The sequence below is a fragment of the Aegilops tauschii genome, chromosome 3, assembly GCF_002575655.3.
Source record: "Aegilops tauschii subsp. strangulata cultivar AL8/78 chromosome 3, Aet v6.0, whole genome shotgun sequence".
Taxonomy (NCBI): Eukaryota; Viridiplantae; Streptophyta; class Magnoliopsida; order Poales; family Poaceae; genus Aegilops; species Aegilops tauschii.
In genome coordinates, this window is record NC_053037.3 from 618,613,216 (window position 1) to 618,637,233 (window position 24,018).

Below are 24,018 nucleotides of genomic sequence, written 5' to 3' on the forward strand. Positions count from 1 at the left end.
TCTATGTGTCTCGGACGTAATGCCTATATAGTGATCATGCCATGAAGAATCATCATAACTATGCGCTATTCTATTAATTGTCCAACAGTAATTTGTCTACCCACCGTATTATGATCATGAGAGAGATGCCTCTAGTGAACCTATGGCCCTCGGGTCCATTCACTTTATATTTACTAAATGCTGAGGAAATAGGCAATTTTTCGATGAAATTAATCCAAGAATAAATCATGAGCATGACGTAAACAGTACTAAGCACATACTAATATTTGATCATATTAACGCGTACTAGACAGAAAGTAGAAGCATATACGCAAATCACTAGTACGGCTAAAACAGTAATAAACAAAGAGAGGGATAAATGAGTTATACCCTCTCATCGGCCATGCAGAGGCCGCAATGGCAGCAGCGACATCCTCGGTGGCCTTCTTCTCGGCTTCAAGCTTCTCAGCGGTGGCACGGTTGACTCCGTTGGCGGTGGACATGGTGATGGCGCGGACGTGGACCAGCGGCGGCAAGCAGTCACGTAGGAGACGCTCCCCAAAAATCTAATCGCCCCTCTCCCGTACAGGATCCAAAGAAACGGGGTTTCGAAGGCCTACTCTCCCGTCAACCATGTACTCGGTGGACGGGATGGGATCACCGGCGACAGCAGCAGCAAAAGGAATGATAGTGGGCATGGAGGCAGATGCGATCTGTTTCGCATGGCGGCTAGGGTTGGCCAGCGCCTCCAATATATAGGCGCGGCCGCGTGGAGAGACGTGGGCTGGACCTAAGTCCGAGTTGGTGACAGCCACGATCCGGCGTCTCAGATCGTGGCCCGGATATCAAAGTCCCTCCATTCCTAACCGGCAAAAATAAGCGCATAGGTGTGAGCTCGGCTCAGCTCATCCCCGCGGCGCGACGCATCATGACGAGGCGAGGCGAGGCGGGCGGAGGAGGAGGAGCGCACCGGAACCACTTCTCGTCTCGAATAGCATGTGGAAGAGAAACCCTTATAAGGAGGTCCAACTTCTCTCCAACTAGAGGTATGACACTAAACTTCCCACCACACCCATTGCCATATAATCCACAGGGCCCTTGTAGATTTTCTGAAATTGTTAGATGGACCCTAGGCCCACCCTAATATTTCAACACTAAAACCCTAAAAATACTTGCTTCAATTTATTTACTTTTATTTTTCTATTTATTTTATCTATTTACCACTATCAGATTTAATCCTTGCAATTGGCGAGAACAAGGGGGTTGACAACTCTCTTGCTGTTGTTGGGTGCAAGCATTTGTTTGGTGTGTGTGCAGGTACCATTTATCTTGTCTGTGTGACGTCTCCTATTGGTTCGATAAACCTTGGTTCTTAACTGAGAGAAATAGTTTTTTCTACTACACTACCTCACACTTCCTTTTTGGGGAATCCCAACGCCTATTACAAGTAGCAGAGCTTCCTACTGGATTGATAATCTTGGTTCCCTAACCAAGGGAAATGTGTTGCTGCTGTTCTACAACATCCTTCCTCTTTGGGGGATTCCCAACAACTCCAACAGGAGTCAGCAGCGGGCGCCCTAACAGCTTTGCCTGCCATTGATGAACAAACAATTCTATATTAGTGACACCACGCGACCAAGGGTGGCCGCATCCCATAGGGACCCCTGTTCGTGCCCTAACAGTGTTGCCCGCCACTGATGAACTTTTAGCGCCTGCCACTGCTAGGCAGTTTTGCTGTAGTGACACCACGCAACCAGGGGATGACTACATGGTCTCCACTGGCCCCATCTTCTGGCTCCATGGGTATTTTATCGGAAATGATTTTTGGGTTTTGTTTGCTATTTACGGAGCTCTGGAAATTTGCTTTCTTTGTTGCCATCATGTTTCTCCTATTTTTGAGTGTTCCGGTAATTTCCCTCTCCGTGTAGTTCATACAATTTAAAGGGGAAAGGCATTATAATTTAGGAATAATGTGCAAAACATCAATAATAAAGAGGAAAATATAATAAGAAATAGTGATGCAAAATGGACGTATCATCGAACACTCAATACGAAGGGTAACACCACATTAATGTTACACAAGGCACTTTCACTATTTACCATCAACTGAACCTCTCCACACCTAACCTCTCCATTATAGGAAACACCATTTACCTTATGCTTTTTTTTACTTTTATGTTATTTAGTTGCAACTCTCTATTCTCTTGTTTTGTTACTTTCCGTTACAAACACCTTTTCACCATGGCCATCTTAAGTCTTGCGGATACCATACTTATCAATTCACTCGAGACTAGTGACACCTCAAGTGTGACAGAAACATTCATCATAACACTCGCCTACCCACTTCCTTGGAACGATATACAAACCGGGATACTTCTGCCAAAGTGCACTCCAACTAGCCATGTGCACTTGTCTAAGATCAACATTTATGGTCAATCTTTTTGGTAGTATATTTTATTACTCTGGAAGTAGGTATTAGTTGTTTTATTTTTGTTGATATATATATTGTTTCACATTTTCCTGACATCTCAATGTGATGATTATTTTCTTTTTATATAACACTAAACATTACATATTTCAAGACGTTACATGCATTTTGAATAAGAAATTGTGTTTGAATATGAAGTACATTGAATTCTCCAATTGTGGGATATTTTTGTAAATTTGTTTTTTAGAGTTTTTAATTGACTGCAAAGCTTATTCCGTTTACCACTTCAATTGCATTTGTACCAGCTAGATTTTTAAGCATATACTCAGTTTAACAACCTGATAATTTGACTAGGAAACAAAAGCGAAGCCATAACCTCATATTGTGGTGAGGTGAGGCGCCGTGGCGCACACCATCCTCCTGTGCAGCCTCTAGTTATCTTTGTTGCAACCAAAGAGGTGCAACGCTTCTCGTCCGTCTTCATCGTGATCGAACAGATGAAGGTGCTATATCTGAGTGCTCCCAATTTTTTCTTGGCTGATGAGGTTGTGGCGGCAAATGAGCATTAGAAATTTGGGAAAGTAATCGAGAGGCTCCAACGGTTGAATCTGGATTGTCAAAAGAAAGGTATTTATTAATATGACTAGATCCGGCCGGAAGTGCATATTTGCGCTAAGGTTGGCCCCGGATTACACTATTCCAAATGTTGATATTCGAATTTCATAGTGTTATTTGATAAATTAAAGTTCTCAATTGCTATTTTGAGAAATAATATTTAATTTTTTAGTGGTGGAGCATAAATATTAGTGTGCTGGCATGTGTTAAGATTTCTTAATTATCAGCATATTTCCTTGGGTAGTAGTTGATCCGCCCAACATCAATAGGAGCTTCATGGCCTAGATAAGGCACATCAGTATAGTTTCCTATTACACTTAATAAAAATAGTAAAATATAACATTATCATTACATATTGTGAATACAGTTAGTTTGGATTATTTTAACAAAGTTAAATCAATTTTTGATATGTTATCTCTTCAAAAACATTTCACTAAATTTTATCTCCCTTGTTCCAAGAAGACTAAAATTGAAAAACTACAACTCTTGGTGGATAAAATTGTGGACTCATGGAGAACAGTGTATATCAATGTGCTTTGGCCCGTTTTAACATCCCTACATATCTTGTCCGGGGAGCTAAAAGTTAGAATCTAACAATTATCTAAAAGAAGGTTTCGAGAGTATACAATAGTTTATCTTAAATGTATGTATACTTTTATTTGAAGTTCAAGATTTTCCATATTAGGTTTAGTGGCAAATTCTAGAGAATAAGGGATGTTTATAGGACTAATCTTGGTTATATTTGCGGTCACACATTACTGTTTTCATGATTAACTACAAGAGATTGAAGAGAGTCTTTTTTTGTCTTATTGTACCAAAGGGTTCTCATCATGTGTAAGACAACACTCCACATATGGAAAGATTTGGTGTACGGTTTTTTAGATCGATTCAAGGGTTAAACTTTGATGACACACTCAACATATCCTAATGTCCGCCCTCACACACGAACACATTTTCTTTCGCTTTGAGACGGTTGCGTCAACAACAAGTTGTGTTTGTGTAGTTGATATTGAGAAACATGCAGGCACATTGGGCGATAATGAATGGGAGGCAGTGTGTAGATGTATCATATATCCGAACATAAATACATCATTAACTGTTCACATATTTGAAACAATGTCTTTCTTTTTGTGAGGATAACTTTCGATTTATTCATCAACTGTCAAAGTAGATATACATCCATAGACCACCTAGCGACATCTGCTAGCACTTGAGTGAGTCAAAGGCGTGCCGCCGTCTTCGCCCCTCCCTCATTGGAGCCAGACAAACCTTTTTATAGTAAACAGTCAGAAGGTCGTCGTGCCAAGGCCCCATAGAACCAGCGCACCAGAACAACAATCATCGTCGATGAAGGAAGCGTAGATCAGAAGGATCCAACCTATAGACACACGAACACAGACATGGATCCACCGAAGACAAACACCGACCAAATCCCGCGAGATCCGCCGAAGATAAATCTCCACACGTCACCCGACGATGCTAGAAACACCAACAAGACGGGGACTAGGAGGGGAGAACCTTATTCCATCTTCAGAGAGCTGCTGCCGCCTCACCTCTCTGAGCAGCACACAAAGCCTAACAAAACTCAAAAGAGCCAAAAAAAATGGAGCCCTCCTGTCGGCAAGGGCCAGGATCCACCACGCCTACATGGCCCTAAGACCACACGAGACGAGGTAGACCGATGGCGGCACCGGCGGGAGGCACAAGAAGCCCTAGCCAAAGGGTCCTCTTTCTTCGACAGGAAGAAAGGAACGATCTCCCCCTACACAATGTCTTCTTTGTGTAAATGTTGCATGCATTCATAGACACACAACATCAAATATTTGTAGTACATTGTCCCATAATATAAGAACGTTTTTGACACTACACTAGTGTCAAAAACGTTCTTATATTATGGGACGGAGGGAGTAATAATGAAAAAGGAAACATGCTACCGCATATCAAAGTCGAAACCATGCGTTGGCAAGACTACCTCCGACAAGATGCGATGCGAGATATCACACATTTGGTCCAGCTAGGAAGAAAGATGGTCCCGAAAAAGAAGAAAAAACTGTCAATATAAGTGTTAGTGTCCACATCACACAAAGGTAGTACACTACTACCTTTGACCCGGCAAAACCCGTCAAACTTTGGAAACTCCGACTACTAATGTGTTTTCAAATATTTAGGAAAACCATAGAAATGAATTTTCTCAGAATCTACTTGCAAAAAATAAATCATTTTTGTAAGTACTCCCCTATAAAAAACAAATATTTAGGAAACTCCGACATGATTATTTTTTGCAAGTAGATTCTTATAGTATTTTGGTAGGACTAAAACGTAGTCAAAGTCCTTAGCAGCCTCGTGTGTTGACTAAAAAAAAGCCCCTGGCTTTGGGAGGCTATTTCCCTCGCGAATCGCGATCTCCCCCTTCCTCACTCCCTCCTCCGCCGCGGAACTCAAGACTCAACTCAATGGCGACGGAGGCGCAGGCGCAGTGGGTGCTGACGGCCACGGGGCGGTCGCCGACCAACATCGCCGTGATCAAGTACTGGGGGAAGCGGGACGAGGCGCTCATCCTCCCCGTCAACGACAGCATCAGCGTCACCCTCGACCCCGACCACCTCTCCGCCACCACCACCGTCGCCGCCAGCCCCGCCTTCCCCTCCGACCGCATGTGGCTCAACGGCAAGGTCCGCCCCCTTCTTCCCGCGCTCTGCTCTTCTTCCCTTTTCCTTGTCCTTATCTCACGTTCGCTCCCCCCATTGCCGCCGCCGCCGCCGAGTGTTCCTTCCTGCAGTGATCCGGTGGATCGCGAGCTCGAAAGAGTTCTGTTTTAGGGGGGAAATCCAGCAGGAGCACGCCGATTTGAGCTTCGAGCCTGTGTCAGTCACCGTTGTGATTTGGGATTACTGTAGTGAAATCGGCTGCCCATATGCTTAGATCTGGATCAGGACCTGCTTGAAATCTCGCTGCATTTGGATAGACAGTCGGCGCATCTCTGAAAATTTGTCTTTTCAACAAAAAACCAAAAGACACCTTTCTGTTTGTTGTCTGCAGTTAGCATCTACTACTAGTATATATTGCTGCCTGCGTCATGCTGGGATGATGGACCAATACAAGTAGTTCTGTACCAGGTCTTTAACTGGGTGTGATGTAACACAACTGCAAGAAAAAGAAAGACAAATTATTGGCTGCTTGGATGGCAGTGTGATCTAATCATCCGTTTGGTGTGGAATTGAGCAGGAGATTGCGTTGTCGGGCGGGAGGTTTCAGAGCTGCCTGAGGGAGATCCGGAAGCGGGCTCGTGACGTCGAGGACGAGAAAAGGGGGATCAAGATCAAGAAAGAGGACTGGGAGAAGTTGCACGTCCACATAGCGTCATACAACAACTTCCCGACCGCTGCCGGTTTGGCCTCTTCAGCTGCTGGCTTTGCTTGTCTTGGTAAGTCTCCTGGTTCTGATGCCATGGCTATCTGTCAGAAAAACAGATGTGTGACTAAAACTGTGGATATTTCGGGTTAGACTTGGATTTCATTTTGTTTTCTGCTCTTCTGGACCCACCTCAGTTGTGTTTAGTAGCGGAGGGGGTGTATTTCTTATTCTCTTATAGAATTGTTCTCTTGCTGATGCAATCTGCAAACATTCGTTGTTGAGGGTGATACAAGTATTTCTGCTACAAGTGGACTGTTATCCTAGCAAAAGCTGTTGCTCTTACCTTTCGAATACACCTCCGTGTGCTATTCATGATAATAGGACAATATTATGGTTTTCTAACTCTCACCTAAAATTGTCCTGGATCCTGCTATTAAGGTTGGCCAACTTATCTGCAGTTTGTTCTTTATTATCTGGTTGTATAGAGGCAAAAAATAAAATAAAATAAAATAAGACACAGAAGATATGTTTAGTCCTGGCCTGCTGGTTAATCTTTGCAATAAATCTGCTAGCCTTGAAAAAAAATGGCTGGTCTTACCAAGTTCCATGATAGTGCTAATATCTGGTCCTGAGTGTTGTTTTGCCCTGATTGAGTACCACTGCTCAGCATGCTTGCTTTCTACAAATATTGATTACTTTTATTCATAGCTTGGAAGTTGATAGCGCTATCCAACACAAAATGATTGTCCACTGCTACTTTTCTTTTTTGCTCATAAACATGCTAAGCAAGGTCTTGCTTTCATACCAATATCACAGCACAAATTAGTAATTTGAATACTGTTTGTAGTTTTCACCCTCGGAAAGCTAATGAATGTGAATGAAGATTATGGAGAACTTTCTTCAATAGCAAGGTCTGTACTCTATACTGATACATTATGTAGCAACACTCTGTTTGTGCTCTATCCTGTTTGTGATGTTTGCTTGATGATATAGCAACAGTTTTACTTCATTTTACTAAATAATAAGCTAGTACTTATGTCCCCTCTTTACTTATACTTCTCTCGGGCTGACAAATTTCAATGCAGGCAGGGGTCTGGAAGTGCATGCCGCAGTATATATGGTGGATTTGTGAAATGGTGTATGGGAAAAGTAAGTTATCTCTTGGTTAAGGCAGAGAAGCTTAATTGGTTAAAATGCATGTTTTTCTATAGTAAAACGATTGAGTTTGACTCTATACTTGTAGAGTGATGATGGAAGTGACAGTATGGCAGTACAGCTTGTTGACGAGTCGCATTGGGATGATCTTGTTATAATCATAGCAGTGGTATGTCAATGTGATCTCTGTTGTATAACATGATCTGTTTCATTTAACTTATCATTGGATATTGCTCATCGAGTCATGGTTCCATTAACACCAATCCTTAACTACATAGTGACACCGATTTACCATTTTTATCCCAACATCTTTTTCTTATTATGATGCTTTGTGGAATTAGGTCAGTTCAAAGCAGAAGGAAACCAGTAGCACCAGTGGGATGCGGGACACTGTTGAAACAAGCCCCCTCTTGCAGTACAGGGCCCAGGTGATTGCATTTTCATCTTTAACTTGTTTTTGGCACATATTGTACAATTTTTTTACGAATCATCGAGGGAACAAAATCATGAAGCTGCAATTCTGATTCTGAATTGTAGTTTTATCCCTCCTCTTGTGTGGACCCTCAAGTTTTGTGGTTTCATTTTTTTATCAAGTCTGTTGGCCATCTATCTCTTTAGCTGCAGCTTACTGTTTCTTGCTCTCACTGTGCACTGCACTACTTTTTCTTGTGTTCCAGACTGTAGTTCCAGGTCGCATATTGAAAATGGAAGAGGCCATCAAGAATCGTGATTTTGAATCCTTTGCCAGGTTAACTTGTGCAGATAGCAACCAGTTTCATGCTGTATGTTTGGACACGAGTCCTCCCATCTTCTACATGAATGATACGTCACACAGGTAGTTTTTTAGCTGTCCTGATTTTGAGATTCTGTTACTACTGAAATCCCAGAGTTGAGGATTGCTCTTTCAACCAACTGCAGGATAATTAGCCTTGTGGAAAAGTGGAACCACTCGGAAGGAACCCCACAGGTATATTTTGTTCCTGTTTAACACTTGCTGCCTTCTTTTCAATTCTTCTGAACTGCGCCAGTGGCTCAGTGCTGCATAGGGATCTAATATAAGGTTGGTTAACCTTCGTTATGACATGACAGTACAATAAGTTTTTACTGCACTGGATAAAACCTATTTAACTAGCATCACATGGTGAAGTAATTTAATTTAATTGAAAAGTGCAAAAAAATATTGCCACCTTGTTGAAAGAAATTACAAAAATACGAGTTTATGCTTATGCTTTCAGCCCTTTGGTTTCTGGGGAACATACGGTTAATTTTGAAGAGGTAATCATGAAAACATATTACTACTGGTATTGGTTCTGGAGCGGTCAATTGCTAATGGGATGAACAATAAATATCTTAGTATGCCGTCATCAAAGAGAGAAAACCAGTGAAATATTGCAATATTACTTGTTCGTCTATTTGTGTTGTCTGGTATCCAGTTCACTTCAACTGTGAACAGTCGATCGGGTGATTGATCTGACATACTGGAACCAACTTTTGTGTGAAGACTTCTAATTTGGCATTTGGTCTTTTTGTATTTGAAGGTTGCCTACACATTTGATGCTGGGCCTAACGCTGTCCTAATAGCACGAAACCGCAAGACTGCTGCTCTTCTCCTTCAGAGGCTCTTATACTGCTTCCCCCCACAAGAAAATAATTTGGACAGGTGTGTTTGATATTATCAAGAATAAACGTAGCATTTGTTTGTTTCTGGGTATTCTACAAATATGTATACATCTGACAAACCTGATCATGGCAGCTATATGGTCGGCGATAAATCAATCCTAAGTAGCGCCGGAGTGCAATCCTTAGCTGACATTGAGGCCCTTCCACCGCCTCCGGAGATGAAGACACCAACCCAAAAATTTAAGGGCGATGTTAGCTACTTCATCTGCAGCAGGCCTGGGGCTGGCCCAAAAGTTCTCACCGAGGAGAGGCACACGTTGATTGATTCAGCCACGGGGCTTGCAAAAGGAGTGTAATTTTGGATGAAGATGACTGGTTTGATACTCTAGGTTTATGTAACACTGGTTCGTGTGTTGAGATCATCATGTAGAGTTGTCGTTTGTGCTGTACACTCTATACTTCTGTCGTACAGTAGATTGATCTTGTATTATTTACATCATTTGTTCCTGGCTGTTGTAGTGTCCTTGCCACTTAAACATGCATATATTTTTCAATAAAAGTTAGCGGAATAAATTTTACAGATTTCATTTTCTGTAGTCCAATGCACAGACGGAGCTGTTCTTTTTGATTTTGCATCTGAAAAAAAAAACAAATTAGCAACACCAAAAATCTATCTATCTATCTATGTATGTATACCTATACTAATTAGGGACTCCCTAGAAATTACCACGATAATCAGTAATTTGGTGGGATCAAATTATTATGGCGCAGATTAACCCATCCCTCTGTATTAAAAGAAAAGAAACTTTTATATCCCTCTTTGGAGAATGTTTTCACGTGCTGCCTAAAGAACCTCCACAACAGGCCCGTCTTCTCCACCTTAGGTTTTAGGTCCCGTAATCTACCCAACATATAAGCACAATCCTCATGGCATGGCCGCCTCATGTCTTCCTTCATTGATCCTTTGCCTCTCCTATCTCAATGAAGGGCCTTTCCAAGTGTTTCTCCTGTCCTTCACGGTCTACAATCGCCCAACGGTTATGTCTCTTAGTACAGCCGTCATCTCCATGTGCCTCAGTCTTCGTATCTCATTAAATCCTCCTCTGATCGATCATGGTGTTAGAGCCCCCGATGTCTTTTGTTCCTCATACCATGCGCAGATGTGGAAGATCAAGCAAGTCAGGCAAGGATGTGAAGGAAAAAGAAGTTAAAACCTACTACCGCGGGCGTCGTGGCCAACAATCTCGGATCAAGTTTGCCCCAACGCAACACACGCAAGGTGCTTCCATTAGCCGTAGGGTTGCCTGGATGCTGGCTCACCCACACCACGTAAGGTACATGGTAGCTCCTCCCCGGTCAGATCTAGAAGTATATCACATAAGTTTTTTAAGTTTTTGTGATTGTCCTGTTTGTGCATTGATCCGGAAAAAGGGCAGAGGCTTGGAGCACATAGTGACCTCGATTTGCTAATACAGTGTCCCACCCTCCTATGATCCCTTTCCTTTTCAATTTTTAAATCCCCTCAGTTTTACCTAGCATGCTGCCTTTTCAGAATAATCAGTGAATCAATTGGTCAGTGAGAAGATGGTTGATGCAATGGACCCGATTTTCTACGAACTAAAGCAGATTGAGTGGGCATGGTAACCTGCAAGGCTGTAGAGTGGAGAAACTACACTCCGCGTCACCTATGCAGGCAAGTATCCCCTTATTCATAAATTTCCTTTTGTATTTACAGTTCATTGAACTCATTAAATAGCCCCATGAATTGGTTTATGCCCGACATAGAAAAAACAACAACAATCAGTTTTTTTAGGTCTATCAGCAATAATACTATTGACGGGAGTATGAGCCAAAGAAGAGCATAGAGTCTATCTGCTTCTCCTCAAGCGGCACCACACAATACTTGCAGTAGGACTATGATCTTTGCATCATAAAGTAAATACTGCACAACAAGTCCACTTAGATGCTTACATGAGGCTTTATGAAGATTCCCATCTCAGGTTCATATTTAGATGAAGCTATAAACATGAGTGTTAGCCAATAAAATTGGTTGATGTTTCTCATAGTTCTAAATAGTGTGCTTTCTTGGTACTAGATTGCTACCGGCTAAATAAAGATACCTAAATCAGTTTTAACCAAATTATTATACTATGCCGTCCATCATCCATCATACACACACACATGAGTATTCAGAGATTTAGTACTAACCTGATTATTTATCCCGATCACAAATAGGATTTAGAATCTTCATCTTGAATGTCATATGATTTTAGCTACTGCACGCCAACATGCAGTATGGCATAATAATACTCTAAATTGTTTATGCTCTTGCAGCCTCGCAGGTACAACTCAAGTCCCCACTTCTGTATGTATTGCCCACATAACCTTTTCCCCCTTATAATCCATGTACAGTTTTGTTTTGTGTGTGGACAAAGGAGTAATCATGTGTGACTAGAGAAGTATTGATGAGGTTGAGTTGGTGGACGTTTTTCTCCCAACAAAAGCAAACTACGTGTTTGTACATTGATTCTCCCATTATAATCTCGATTTGGATAGCTAGAATATTTCAGTTTGGTATGTGTCTCCTCAGTAAGAGGATTAATATGATCTCAAAGACAGCTGGTCACATAGCTGGTGATGAATAGTGGTTGGATTTGCGAGCCTCCACAATTTGTTAACTTTTGTATATAATCAGAAAAATACATTAAAAACATCATCGCTACTCCTATTTAAGTGGGTACGGACTATGCTCTGTATATTTGCACTCATCAATTGTGTTCACTAATAATATACGTATTATGAGAAATATACGACCCTGTCATATATTTGCGGTCAGGTCAACACTTGGGTAAATCACACTTTGACTTAATATTATAATAGCCAACATATGCTTTCATTTAACCCAAGAACGTATTTTTATATTATATTTACGGTTTAGCTATCTTCACCATGTGACATGACCAAACATTACTCTTAAAAATGCTATTGTCACGTTATATGCAGATACTATGAGCCCATGAGGTGATATTTAATTAGTAGGTAAATAAAAATATTAATGATTAATTGTGCTAACATATTGCCTCTTAAATGGTCTACTCGGATGCACTTTTAAATCATGTTTTGCATTACTTTTATTTTTTCCTAGCTTACCAGATGATCCTCGGACGTGAGAGATAGTTGCATGCGCTGTTTAGGCCAATTTTGTCTAGCTTGCTACTTACTATTGGACGAGAGAAATATGTTGAAACAAATTAGTTGTTCTTTCTAGACCTGCTTTAAAATTAAATTATGAAATGATAATTTGTTGTCATTGATATGATTTCAAAATATTCTTTAATTGAGTATGGCACCTAAACTGAAGCAATTTATCTAAATACATATTTATCTATGGAAGCTTGCATCTTTGTGCCTTGCAACATCACTAACCATCCTTTTCTTAGAAATAAATAATGGTGTAACAACCTCTGCCTGTGCTTTTCCACACATCAAGTCCAGTGGACAATTATTTTTACAACAAAAGGAGGCATCCAGAGCAAAATCATCACAAATAAACACCGTTTTGATATATTTTTCTCTCACAATCTAGGCTGAGAAGGTCTCATGTTGTCCTTTTTGTGGTGCTAGGGTGCTGTCTCGGGTGGAGTAACACAACCTCGCTTCTGTTGTATGCCCAAAGAACAAAATGAATGGTATCATTTCTAATTGATGGATGGAGTTGGACAAAGACTTTTTCATTTGTATTCCTCCTTTGTTATGATACGAACATCGCTATATATGTATTGTGTGTAATTTCTGTTAAGTGTACTCCTTCATTAGTTGTACATACAGTGTGATGGTATTTTCTTCAACTGCGCATCTTGCCCCGGTTATGGTTTATAATTATCAATGTTTTTCAGAACATAAATATATGTTTTTTGTTTAACATTGAAAAAACAGGCTTATGTAAAGATAAACAGATGAGTCAACTAATCTAATGTGTGTCACCAGCAAAAATAAATAGTTACAGAATTGCTTCTTCATTTCAAGAATATAAGACATACTTTGTCCGTGCAGGCCAACACTCTGATCATAACAGTAATGCACAATGTTTTTTCTTGTGGTTATGAAATCACAAGATGATTAGAAAGTGCTTTTAAGTACAGATCTAGTGATCAATTTCATGTTACATAATCAGTGAATTGTCGAACTAATACATAGGAAACAACCTTTATGATATCTGAACAAACGCGTAATATACGGTGGTACAATATATTGGCCCGCTCCTAATCTTCTAGATACCCGGAGGGAATATCCACATGGGGGGACGGACAACACCGATTGCATAGTACCCCTTTGACAGGACGTGTTCATCTTTCTTGTAGTACACACGGTAACCATCATCATTTAAGCTCGTAAAAAATACCTTGCCGTCACGGGGGATCTCACTGTTTCGCCTTAAGCAGCGATGGTGGGAGAAGTAGATGTGATTTTTCTGTATGTCGCAGCGCGCACCTGCCGGCACTTGCACTGCCTTGGAACATGTTGGTCCCAAGAATAGCGCGTAGTCTCCAAAGTTGTGCACCTCCACCCACTTGTATGGGTAGTTATAATAATTGTAATGTTGTAATCCTATGTTGCCGTGAACTAGCCTGAAAGCGGTGAAGTCCTTGTATGACCGATAGCCCCTCACCACCATCACAAGCTCGCCACGTAGCTCAACAATGTACCTGATGTGCTCGGGATTCTCCCTGTAGCTCTCTAACATGCAAAACCGGTAGTTGATTTTCACGCCCACCAAGGCACCATGTTTGTTCACGACAAACTCAAACTTGATGAGATACTTGGGGTTTTGCGTGGTGCCATAGAGCTCTCCATTGCAAAAGGCGATATCCATAAGATGATCGTTCCCACGTGGTCCTCGTATCGTCCAGCCGGCCTCGGGGCAGCCAACCTTGTAAACCGCGAGCATGTGCATCCTGGTGACTCCGGCGAGGATACAACTACTCAGAGTGGGCTGCTCCGAGAACACGACCTTCCGCAGGAGTAAAGGATCATCCGTGTGTGGCCGTGTGTGGGCAGAGAGCGCCACCTCTGTATCCGTGAAAAAATTAATGATCTTGAACGGTGCCTGGGAGGAGGCGATCCAGCCTCCCTCATGGCTGCCCACGAGGCACCTTTGGACGGCCTCGCCGGGGAGAGAGAGCCGAGGCAGGACCACACCCTCTTCCGGGCAGTACACACGGTTCGTCCTGTGGGCGCCGCTCGGGTCAAGGATCAACCATGGGAGAGCACTGCGTGGCAGGTGCCGCGATGCAGCGGCGCGCCATGCCGTGCACACCGCGGCGAAGCGGACGCGGTCGATCGTGGTGGTGAGCCGGAGGTAGCTTATGGACAGGAGATCGCCGGGGAGGCTGGACCACCGCTCCGCTGCCGGTGTGTTTGCTCGAGCGCCGCCGCCACAGCCTGTGGCTTTCGACGTCATCTTTGCGTTGATCTTCTGATGGGTCTACAAAGCGTTGGTCGGTCAATGGTAGGGGATCGAGTTTATCGATGAGATGATATACAAGGAGGCTGTACGTACGGGGTTCGAACACAAACACGTATTTCCATACCTAACCGATCACGTACGTATCCGATCATATCTCTTCTAAAATTTCCATACCTAACCGATCACGTACGTACATATATACTCTACCATATATAGGCGTTGTTTTCCTCGCTGAGGAAACGCACCGGTTTTCTTTTCCCTCGAGTCCCGTTCGTGGGTTGCTCGATACATCAAGCTCGTACACTCGGATGAAAATCGGCCGGTGCGAGATCAAAGATGACGTCGACTTCCGCCTCCGCCTGCGGCGGCAGCGCCCAAGGGAACTCATCGGCAGTGCCATGGTCCAGCCTTCCCGACTATCTCCTCACCATAAGCTACCTCAGCCTCACCGCCCCAGTAGACCGCGTCCGCTTTGCCGCCGTGTGCACGGCGTGGCGTGCCGTCGCATCACCGCACCTGCCATGCAGCGGCGTGGGCCGTCCACAGGTGCTTCGTGGGCAGGCACGACCAAGGCTGGGTCGCCACGTCCGAGGCTCCGTTCCTCATCGTCATTAACTTCTTCTCGGGCGCAGAGGTAGCTCTCTCTTCGAAGCATCTATTCCACACACTCCAGCGCAGGGGTACCCGTTAGTCTTGCGAAAGGTCATCTTCTCCGAGGAGCCCACTTTGAGTAGTTGTGTCGTCGCCGCCATCACCAATGTGCACGAGCTCGCGTTCTATAAGGTTGGCTCCCCTGGGTCCGGTTGGACAATAAGAGGACTGAATTGGAATGATCGTCTCATGGATATCGCCTTTTGCAATGGCGAGCTCTATGGCATCACAAGAGACATCAAGAGGCTCATCAAGTACGAGTTTGGTGTAAACCAACTTGAAGAGCTCGATGTTAACATCCGCTCGTTGTGCATGCTAAACAACTACGAAAACGGCCCAGACGAGCATGTGAGGTACATTCTTGAGCTACGTGGCAACCTTGTAATGGTGGTGAGTAATTATACGTTGTACAACAGCTTCACGGCCATCGAAAAAAACAACTTCACAGTTTTCGAGCTAGTCCACAGCCACAGGTATAGCTGGCCAAAGGTTGATAACTTGAGAGACTATGCGCTATTCGTGGGGCCAACAGGCTCCAAGGCAGTGCGTGTGCCGGCAAGTGGGTTGGGTGAGATGCAGAAAAATCACATCTACTTCTCCCACCATCGTTGCTTAAGGCGAAACGATAAGATCCCCAATGGCGTCAAGGTATTCTTGAAGAGCTTAAATGACGATGGTTACCGTGTGTATTACAAGAAAGATGAAAGTGTCATGGATGGTGTGAAAGGCATCATGTCTACAGGGTACTACGCAATGGGCGGTGTCCATCCCCCCATGTGGCTATTCCCTGAGAGATGTGCAGAGGATTAGGATTCAGCTAGTGTATTATCCCACCATAAATTAATTACTCTTTTTTTTCCTGATCTTTAATGTTGTTTTCATGTGTTAGTTGGACAATTCATGGGTTATGTGACATGACATTGGTCACTACATCCGTACTCAAGAGCACTTTCTTACCGTCATGTGGCTTCATAACTACAAGGAAAACATTGTGAACATATTTTGATCAGGGGCGTTAATTATATAAGGAGGAAGCAATTCTATAACCATGTTTCTGCAGGAATTATATATCTATCTTGACATACGATTAGATTAATCGACTGGACACAAGTCTATTTATCTATCTTAGCATTATCATTTTCTCATGTTCTCCATTTGGATTTGTATATTCAAATATGGCTCAAGCTATTCGCATGGATTCGAGGACGTGGGTTTGATTGTGCATGCATGCTTGGAAGTCCAACTTGCCGTCAACCCCTTTCACATCTCATTATGTCGCTGGGCTTTTTTCCAAGTCCATCTCACCAAAATGTTATGTGCCCACTCAACAATGTAAAGAAAAAATGTGCCTTGATAAAATTTGGCAATGGCAACCCCGGCTTGTATTTGGGTCAATTTCATATTAGTTTGTTACTTTGTGAACTAGTCAAAACACAGCAGCGGACAACTGAATCATTTTTACTTTGTGAACTAGCGAAAACACAGCAGGAGGCGACCTAGGTTTTGCTGGTCCGGCGGCGGTGGTGGCGCGAGCGTTCTTGTCCCAGGACAGCATCCCCAAGTCGTCGTGGCTGGTTTTTCTATCTCTTCCCTGGGTTCCTGCTGTCTTGCAACTCGAAGTAGATTTGTTTTTCTGGCTTTTGATCTTCCGAGGAGCATGTCCTGCTGGAAGTTTAATGAATCGTGAAGATTTGTGAGCTTGTCTTCTCTAGGTTGGATGCGGTCTGCTACCTGGCTGTTTGGAAGGCTTAGTCGCCTGCATAGTTTCACGTCCCGGCGAGCGTCTCGCGAAGCTGTGCCTTTCAAGGTGTGGTGATCGGTTTTTGTCCGTCCGCATCATTTTGATTACGACAGGTTTTTTCACCCCGAGGAGGATCGTTGCACGCCATGAAAATCTTGTGATGGAATTGCCGCGGTTTAGCCAGCACTGCGGCAAAGAGGGCTCTTTTGGATATCCAGATGCAGTGGGGGGCAGATGTGCATTTCTTGTCCGAGACATGTAAAATGTAATGTTTGTGGGAAACTGCATGACACCCTAATGCGGGTGTGGCTCTTTATATATAGGGGTACAACTTGTACACGATACAATATACGGTTACGTACAAAAGCTCTTATAGAATATACAGTCTAACACCCTCCCTCAATCTTAACTTGTACACGTAATGTTTTGCAGCAGCTGCTGGAGCAGCTTGCGCGCACTAAACTTTTCAGCAGCCGTTGGAGCAAGCGCTCCTCGCCGCGCAAAAACTCGCTATCAGTATGCTGCAAACACTTTTTTAGCGCACCTTGGAGACAATAGTTGAGCAACATTATCCTAAGTGTGTGCGTGTCCCTGAGTAAGCGAGCAAACCTGAAAAAAAAATCATCTTACACATATACACTCTTCTCATTCATTGATAGTTCTGCTAGTTGAATAATGACAATTGTCAGAGTTGTAACCGTGACCGAGTTAGCTAATATTTAATGATAATTAACGGGTTATTAGTACATGTTGATTGCAACGGCACTGTTCTATCAACACTTCTCGCGAACATGCTAACTAACTTTTCTCGATGCACGATATGCCAACAATATCAAAAATTATACACATGTTTATTATACAAGATAAAATATTTTCATTATAAATTTATTCTCATTACATATATGAATTGGTGAGAGAATTGTTTCATTACATGTTTGTTGTTGTATGAAATTCACACGAGCATGCAACAACGGTAAGACTACAATTGTTTTTATGTTTTAAATTACATCTTGGTCCAATGAATTAATTTGTTAAAGATATCCATGTGTCCATAAGTTCTAATTTTGAAGTCTTAAGATGTATGTTGTTTAGTGGAAAAGGGACTAAAACATTGGTAGCATAGACATCTTTCTTTAAGAAGGCTCATAGAAATTAGCTGGTTACTAGGATAGGACCGGTTGCAGGAAGCATCGTAATAAAAGGAGGACGTTACCACATAATCAGTGAACAACCTAAGCATCCTTCCCGCACAGGATCCAACTACTTGTGTGCTACTAATCCTACTACCATGAAATAGTATGATGGAACGCTAGGATCAGTAGTCTGGTCCCTAGTGGTTACCTAATTTCAAGCACATCGTTGATAGCAATGTTGTTCACTCTCATTAGTTGAGGTGTTTGGCTCCTTGAAACACCTATTCAAGTGATGCAAAATAAAGTCATACACTACTTAATGGAAGTTACAAGGCAGAGGCCATGTTTCCTTGTTAAAGATTGCACCTAATGTGCATGTTGTTATGTAGTCCGAGCTGTCATGTGTTTTCCTTATTTATCTACATTTTTTCTGTTTGACTTGCTTCATGAGGTTAGTTATCATTTAGGTTTGAATGGTTTATTATCTCCCCCTAATTTCAGCAGTAAGCTGTCATCTACTGAACTACTAGGCTGTCATCTACATTTTTTTGCGAATTTGGAATTTCCTTCATCACTCATCAACGACCATACACTCACAGGAGCACATCGTGGTGATCTCCTCCCCCCGGACCAAAGACAGACGACGGTTGTCCGGGCTTGCTACTGCCCCATCTGTGCTAGTGTCTGGCTTACAACGTTTGAGTTTTGATTTACATGCAAAATAGAATGCTTCCTGCCTACAGAAGGCATACATTTAGTCTCCTGCACAAGTGACGCTACCGGTGATCTGTTTACCTCCTTGTCCATGATCATGTCAGCAGCAACGGTAGAATCCGTCTCTAGATGAAGGGTTCCATGCTCCATTCCAGCGCCACCCCTTCCATGCAGGCTGCAACCTCCGCCTCTAGTGCACTCGTATAGGTTATGAAGATCATGTCTGCTGCTCCGTTTCCTTCTGCCACCATGTATGCACCATCTACGTTCAGCTTTCCCCAACCAAGTTGGGGTTGAGACCAACGATCTGGTGGCCAGGAGCCTTCCCCGTGAACAGGTTGCACTTTCTCTCGCTGCAGCATATGCTCCTAGTTGATCACCATCTTGCCCTTGGTCACATCAGCTTCGGGATGTTCAATAAGAGAGACATATAGACTAGTGCACCATTTTTTTTTTCTAATATGATAACTCGAGAACCAGTTAGGATGGGCGTTTGTAATTCTTGTGAATATCTAATTTGGGTCCTAACTAACTTTATTATATTGTACATCTTAGAGGAGGAAAAACAATGGCAGTGCAATTGTGCATATCCACCTCCAATATATATATATTATATCCTCGAGGCTTAAGCAACTAGAAATATGAATTAAAACTGAGATTCGAATAACACAACCATCCAATTTGCACTAGTGTGCTCCCTCCGTAGTGCAGGTGCAAGTTTTCAAACTTGCACCGAAAAGTTTTGAAACTTGCACCGAGAATTTACAAGAACATGCAAATCTTTATTTGTGGTCCATCTCCAATCTATGGCCCAGCTTGATTTCTTCTATTCTTTCACCACCTGTGTTGTTTCTATTTTAGTCCTGACCAAATACGGGTATTACAAAAGGCGAGGCAGTCAACAAGTGTATATGGTTGCGCTGCCCAGTGATGGCTTCTGACAGCAGGTGTGATGGTTCTATCTGCAAGACTGTAGCCCTCAGTTTTGTCACTCTCGTCAATGTCAACGTTCAGGTAGATGGTGTCACCACTAATGGAACCAATGGGGAAACCCTCAATTGGCACAGAGAAAGAGCAAGTCATGCCGATGAACAAGGCATGTCCTCCGCCACCAAAGCTTTTTACTCGGCACAGCGTGCCGGCATCCAAATCCACTTGATACGCGTCATATCTCCTTTCCGCCACGTTATTCCTATCATAGTGTCGCGAAAATCTACGACGCACCAACATCAACTCTCCAGCACAATCCGCCGCTTCGACCGCCGACAGGGGAGTAGACCGGCACGGGAGGACTGGGTGGCATCCATGATCTCGCCGACGCGAAAAGTCGAGCCTGTGTTAGCGGGGCGGATTGGGTTTAAGGTGGGACGCGGGACTGGCTGGTCTCGGTCTGTGTTGGCCAGATAAAGTAGTGGTTCGATCAATCCGATTCCTATACCTCCAGCGGATTTGTCTGTACAGTATATGGTAATTAAGGAACCCCTACGTAACGTATGCTATACCTTGCTCGGATATGTTTCCTTATCTGTTTCGCGTGGTCGTTTCTTTTCTTGACCAGTCACGTCTTGTTTTGCTATCATCTATGTCTTGCTCAAGGTGGAACTGATGTCTATTGCCCTTAGGCCCCGTTCGGGTCCCCCGCAAAAAAAAAAAAGGCCCCGTTTAGGTCACCGTATAGTTTTCCATCTGTATTTGCTACAGGACTTTTAATTTACTTGCTCTCATAAATAGACTGATAAAATTCAGGAGTAAGATCATTGCCCTTGCCGCGAGCTACTTGAAAAGAATACCCTTTGTAGTTTCACTTCAATTCCCTTAGCACAAATAAACCGATAAGATTCCTTTTCTTGCAGGGATTTGCCCAAAGACTATTTCGGTTATTGTTTCCAGATTCTAGCATTGCTAGGATAACTTATTTTTATTATTTGAAGGTTAAATTGAAATTTCTGAAACAGTAAAAATATAACATTTACTCCTATAAAAAATGATGGAGTGCCTGAATCCCGGGGCTCCTCGCGGGCAAGAGCAATTCCTGGCCGCCCGTCGCTGCGTTTGTTCAAAAATTAAGATGAGATTATGGTTCATGGTCCATGTTGGGGGTTCAAAGTAAATTGCTGATAGCATCCAGCAATATCAAACATGTTACCTAAGAATATCGATGATGCCGGAAACGTGTGCCCTCTTGATCCGGAGGTCAAAAGATAACCTTTAGTGTCTATTTCAAAGATTATTCATCATGTATTTGGAGAAAATTATTTGCGTATTTTAACAAGTTCAACGTGTCTTGTAAAAGAATGTTCATGAACATTTATTTTCAGATGCACGCACATTTTCTTATGAACTAGAAAACTCTATATTAAGTCATCTTAATTTTTTTTAAATGCACACGAACATTTTTTTATAGGGCATCTTACACTTTTTTTAACACAGTACAGACACAAGCGCTCATACATACTCGCATACACTCGCCCCTACAACACAAACACATGCACACCCTACCCCTATGAGCACCTTCGAAAGACTGAGCCAACAAATCATCTTGAGATTTACGAAGTCACCATGGCGCTTCGTGCACACACGCACACCCTACCCTATAAGCACCTTCGACGATAGATTGAGCCGTCATATCATCTTGAGATTTACAAAGTCATCTTAGGCGCCGTGGACGGTAACATCTCCTCCCATTGAAAGCGCATCGTCGGATATCCTAAAAAAATCCAGAAATAATGCAGGCACCAGGAGTCCAGGACTTGAACCCTAGTGGACTGGGGATAACACCGTCTCTCTAACCATCCAACCAAATGTTGGTTCGCGGCATCATACACATTTATAATATACTTTTTTGTACAAAAACATATCTGTCAGCGAAACAACTTTCTCTCCCCTCAAAAAAGAAAAAGAAAAAAGAAGCATCAACATATATTTTATGTAAAAATATATATTATGATTTTTAGGGCAATATATATATATATATATATATGTTAATTACTATGTGAATTAAAAAGATGTTTACGTTGTATTTGTGTTGCTTTTGGACTCTAAGCGTGGAAGCAGATGCCAGGATGGTTCTGTTCTGAAAAACAAAATTCTAGCCCAAGCTGGCGACGCTCCGCGACAGGTGATTCTTTCTTTCGCACCCGGGTGAGATGGCCGACGTTCCATCCCGGCGGCGGCGGGGGACACTCGACGATCCGCTGCACCCCTCCCCAACTGCCAAGTCCTACCCGTCGTGGCTCCATGGATCACTCCCCTCCTCCTGCCCTGAGCAAAGGTACGTCACTTGCCTCATGGGTCCTGGATCCGCCCCTGGCCGGCCGATTTCTCTAATCTGCTCTCCCTGCCGCGTCCGCAGGAGGGATTGGGCGAATCTCTCTGACGGGCCTATGGGGATTATCGCCGAGCGTGTCCTCGCCTACGACATCGCCGACTTCCTCCGCTTCCGTGCCGTGTGCCGTCCGTGGCGGCGAATCTCCATGGACCCACGCGCGCACGGCGGCCTAGACCGCCGGTTCCATCCCCGTCGGTGGGTCCTGCTCCGAGAACGGCTCGCCACGCCCAACCGCAGGCGCTTCCTAAATTCCTCCACCGGCGAGTGCATCCACGTGGACATCCCTGAGCTCCGTGAGCACGAGGTGCTCGCCCTCACCCCCGAGGGCCTACTCGTGTTGCTCCATAACCAATATCACGTCCGCCTGCTCAACCCGCTCACCAGCCAACTCATGCAGCTCCCGCCGATCACCATGCTGCTGCCTTCTGAGGACCACCACAGGCTTTCAGATCGCTACAATTTCGGGACCAACTTCGCAGCGTGGGGCTCCGGCATTGCAGACGATGATTCAACAGTGGTGCTCTGCTTCTACCGGCTCCGCATGCTTGGCGTTGCCAAGCCTGGCGACGACCGCTGGACGCTGCTCAAGTTCCCTGACCCACTAAGGACGGTACCTCTGATGTTCTCCGGCCGCTTCTATTGTGTTAACCTAAATGGTGTCATGGTCCTCAGGATGAGTCCACCACGGCTCGAGGTGGCTGCCAAGCTGCATATACAGGTGTCCCGAGAAGGCTATAGCGCCCACCTCGTGGACAATGGCGGGGAGCTGATGTTGGTTCACCGCAGGCGCTGGCACAGGTGGAGTTACGATGTGTATCGGGTGGATTTGGCAACTGGGGATCTAGTTGCAGTTAATAGTCTCGGGCGAGAGCGTGCATTGTTCATGGGCATGTATTGCTCTCTCTCGGTCCCCATAGAGATTTTCCCCTCTGGCTCCATGAGTGGTGACACTATCTACTTGAGCTTTGACGCTGGTGAGAGGGATGATTTTGAGGCTTACCACCTCACAGACAGAAGCATCACACCTCATGACGGTTACAATCTTCGTGAATCGGTAATGCTGCCACACACTATTGTGGACTGCCTCGCCTTGTGCATTACTGTGGGATATGAAGAACACACCATTGGATACGGAGAAGACTTGGATGATTTTTAATAACAGAGGAAGAAGCACACAACAGCTGAACATGAGTTGGAATATGATTGGAAAGGAATCAGGATGTTTATTTAGGAGAGAGTCTTTTATATACATGTTAAGAACGAGTCTGCTCAGTATAATTTGCAGTGGTCAACGTTGAGTATGGTTCCAACTTGCAGTAGTATTTCTCTATGACACTACTTCATGCACGAGTTTTTGTTTCTTTTTTTCCTTTTTTTTGCGAATGCTTCATGCATGAGTTGCATACTACATATTTTCTCCTAGCTCCACATGTAATGACTGAAAAAAGTTACGAATGGAACAATATAGTCCTAAGACTGGGAGCTCTGTTCTGAGAAGCTAAATCTCACATGCAGACGGCGTTCTTTTAACAGACTACCTCATGGAGCTAGCAGCGCTTGGATCAGATGAGCCGCGTGAGTACAACCATGTGTGGATGGACAATTTCCCATATGTTGTTACCAGGGCCATGCCCGGCGATTATGCCGTCCAAAGTTAATGGAAGGTCTGTGTTAAAGAAACAATGATCACAACTCCAATCAGATGTGAGACGGCAAATTAGATCAGGATGACCATGGAACGGGTATGGACAGATGGCGCCCAGCCGAGGCTATAGTCAGGCTCTGTGACTCCAACGGGCGATGGCCACAATCATAAGCAACGGCCCCGGCAGA

General features: G+C 43.6%; 4 protein-coding genes across 4 annotated transcripts; 3 read left to right on the forward strand and 1 right to left on the reverse strand.

The window, feature by feature from the left end:
• The first annotated feature begins 5,392 nt into the window (after positions 1-5,392).
• LOC109758114 (diphosphomevalonate decarboxylase 2) lies at positions 5,393-9,738 on the forward strand. The gene is made up of 10 exons (XM_020316957.3): positions 5,393-5,694; positions 6,248-6,446; positions 7,224-7,287; positions 7,462-7,525; positions 7,620-7,700; positions 7,873-7,959; positions 8,209-8,366; positions 8,450-8,498; positions 9,070-9,191; positions 9,285-9,738. The coding sequence occupies exons 1-10, from the start codon at positions 5,476-5,478 to the stop codon at positions 9,505-9,507; spliced, it is 1,266 nt and encodes a 421-aa protein (XP_020172546.1). The 5' UTR covers positions 5,393-5,475; the 3' UTR covers positions 9,508-9,738.
• Positions 9,739-13,421: 3,683 nt separating this feature from the next.
• On the reverse strand, positions 13,422-14,612 carry LOC109758096 (F-box protein At2g26160-like). Its single transcript, XM_020316941.1, has one exon. The coding sequence runs from the start codon at positions 14,610-14,612 to the stop codon at positions 13,422-13,424; it is 1,191 nt and encodes a 396-aa protein (XP_020172530.1).
• Positions 14,613-14,954: 342 nt separating this feature from the next.
• Positions 14,955-16,079, forward strand: LOC109758097 (uncharacterized). Its single transcript, XM_020316942.1, has 2 exons — positions 14,955-15,164; positions 15,297-16,079. Exons 1-2 carry the CDS (start codon positions 14,955-14,957, stop codon positions 16,077-16,079), a joined length of 993 nt encoding a protein of 330 aa, XP_020172531.1.
• Positions 16,080-22,003: 5,924 nt separating this feature from the next.
• LOC109758098 (uncharacterized) lies at positions 22,004-23,341 on the forward strand. Its single transcript, XM_020316943.1, has one exon. The coding sequence runs from the start codon at positions 22,004-22,006 to the stop codon at positions 23,339-23,341; it is 1,338 nt and encodes a 445-aa protein (XP_020172532.1).
• The last annotated feature ends 677 nt before the right edge of the window (positions 23,342-24,018 follow it).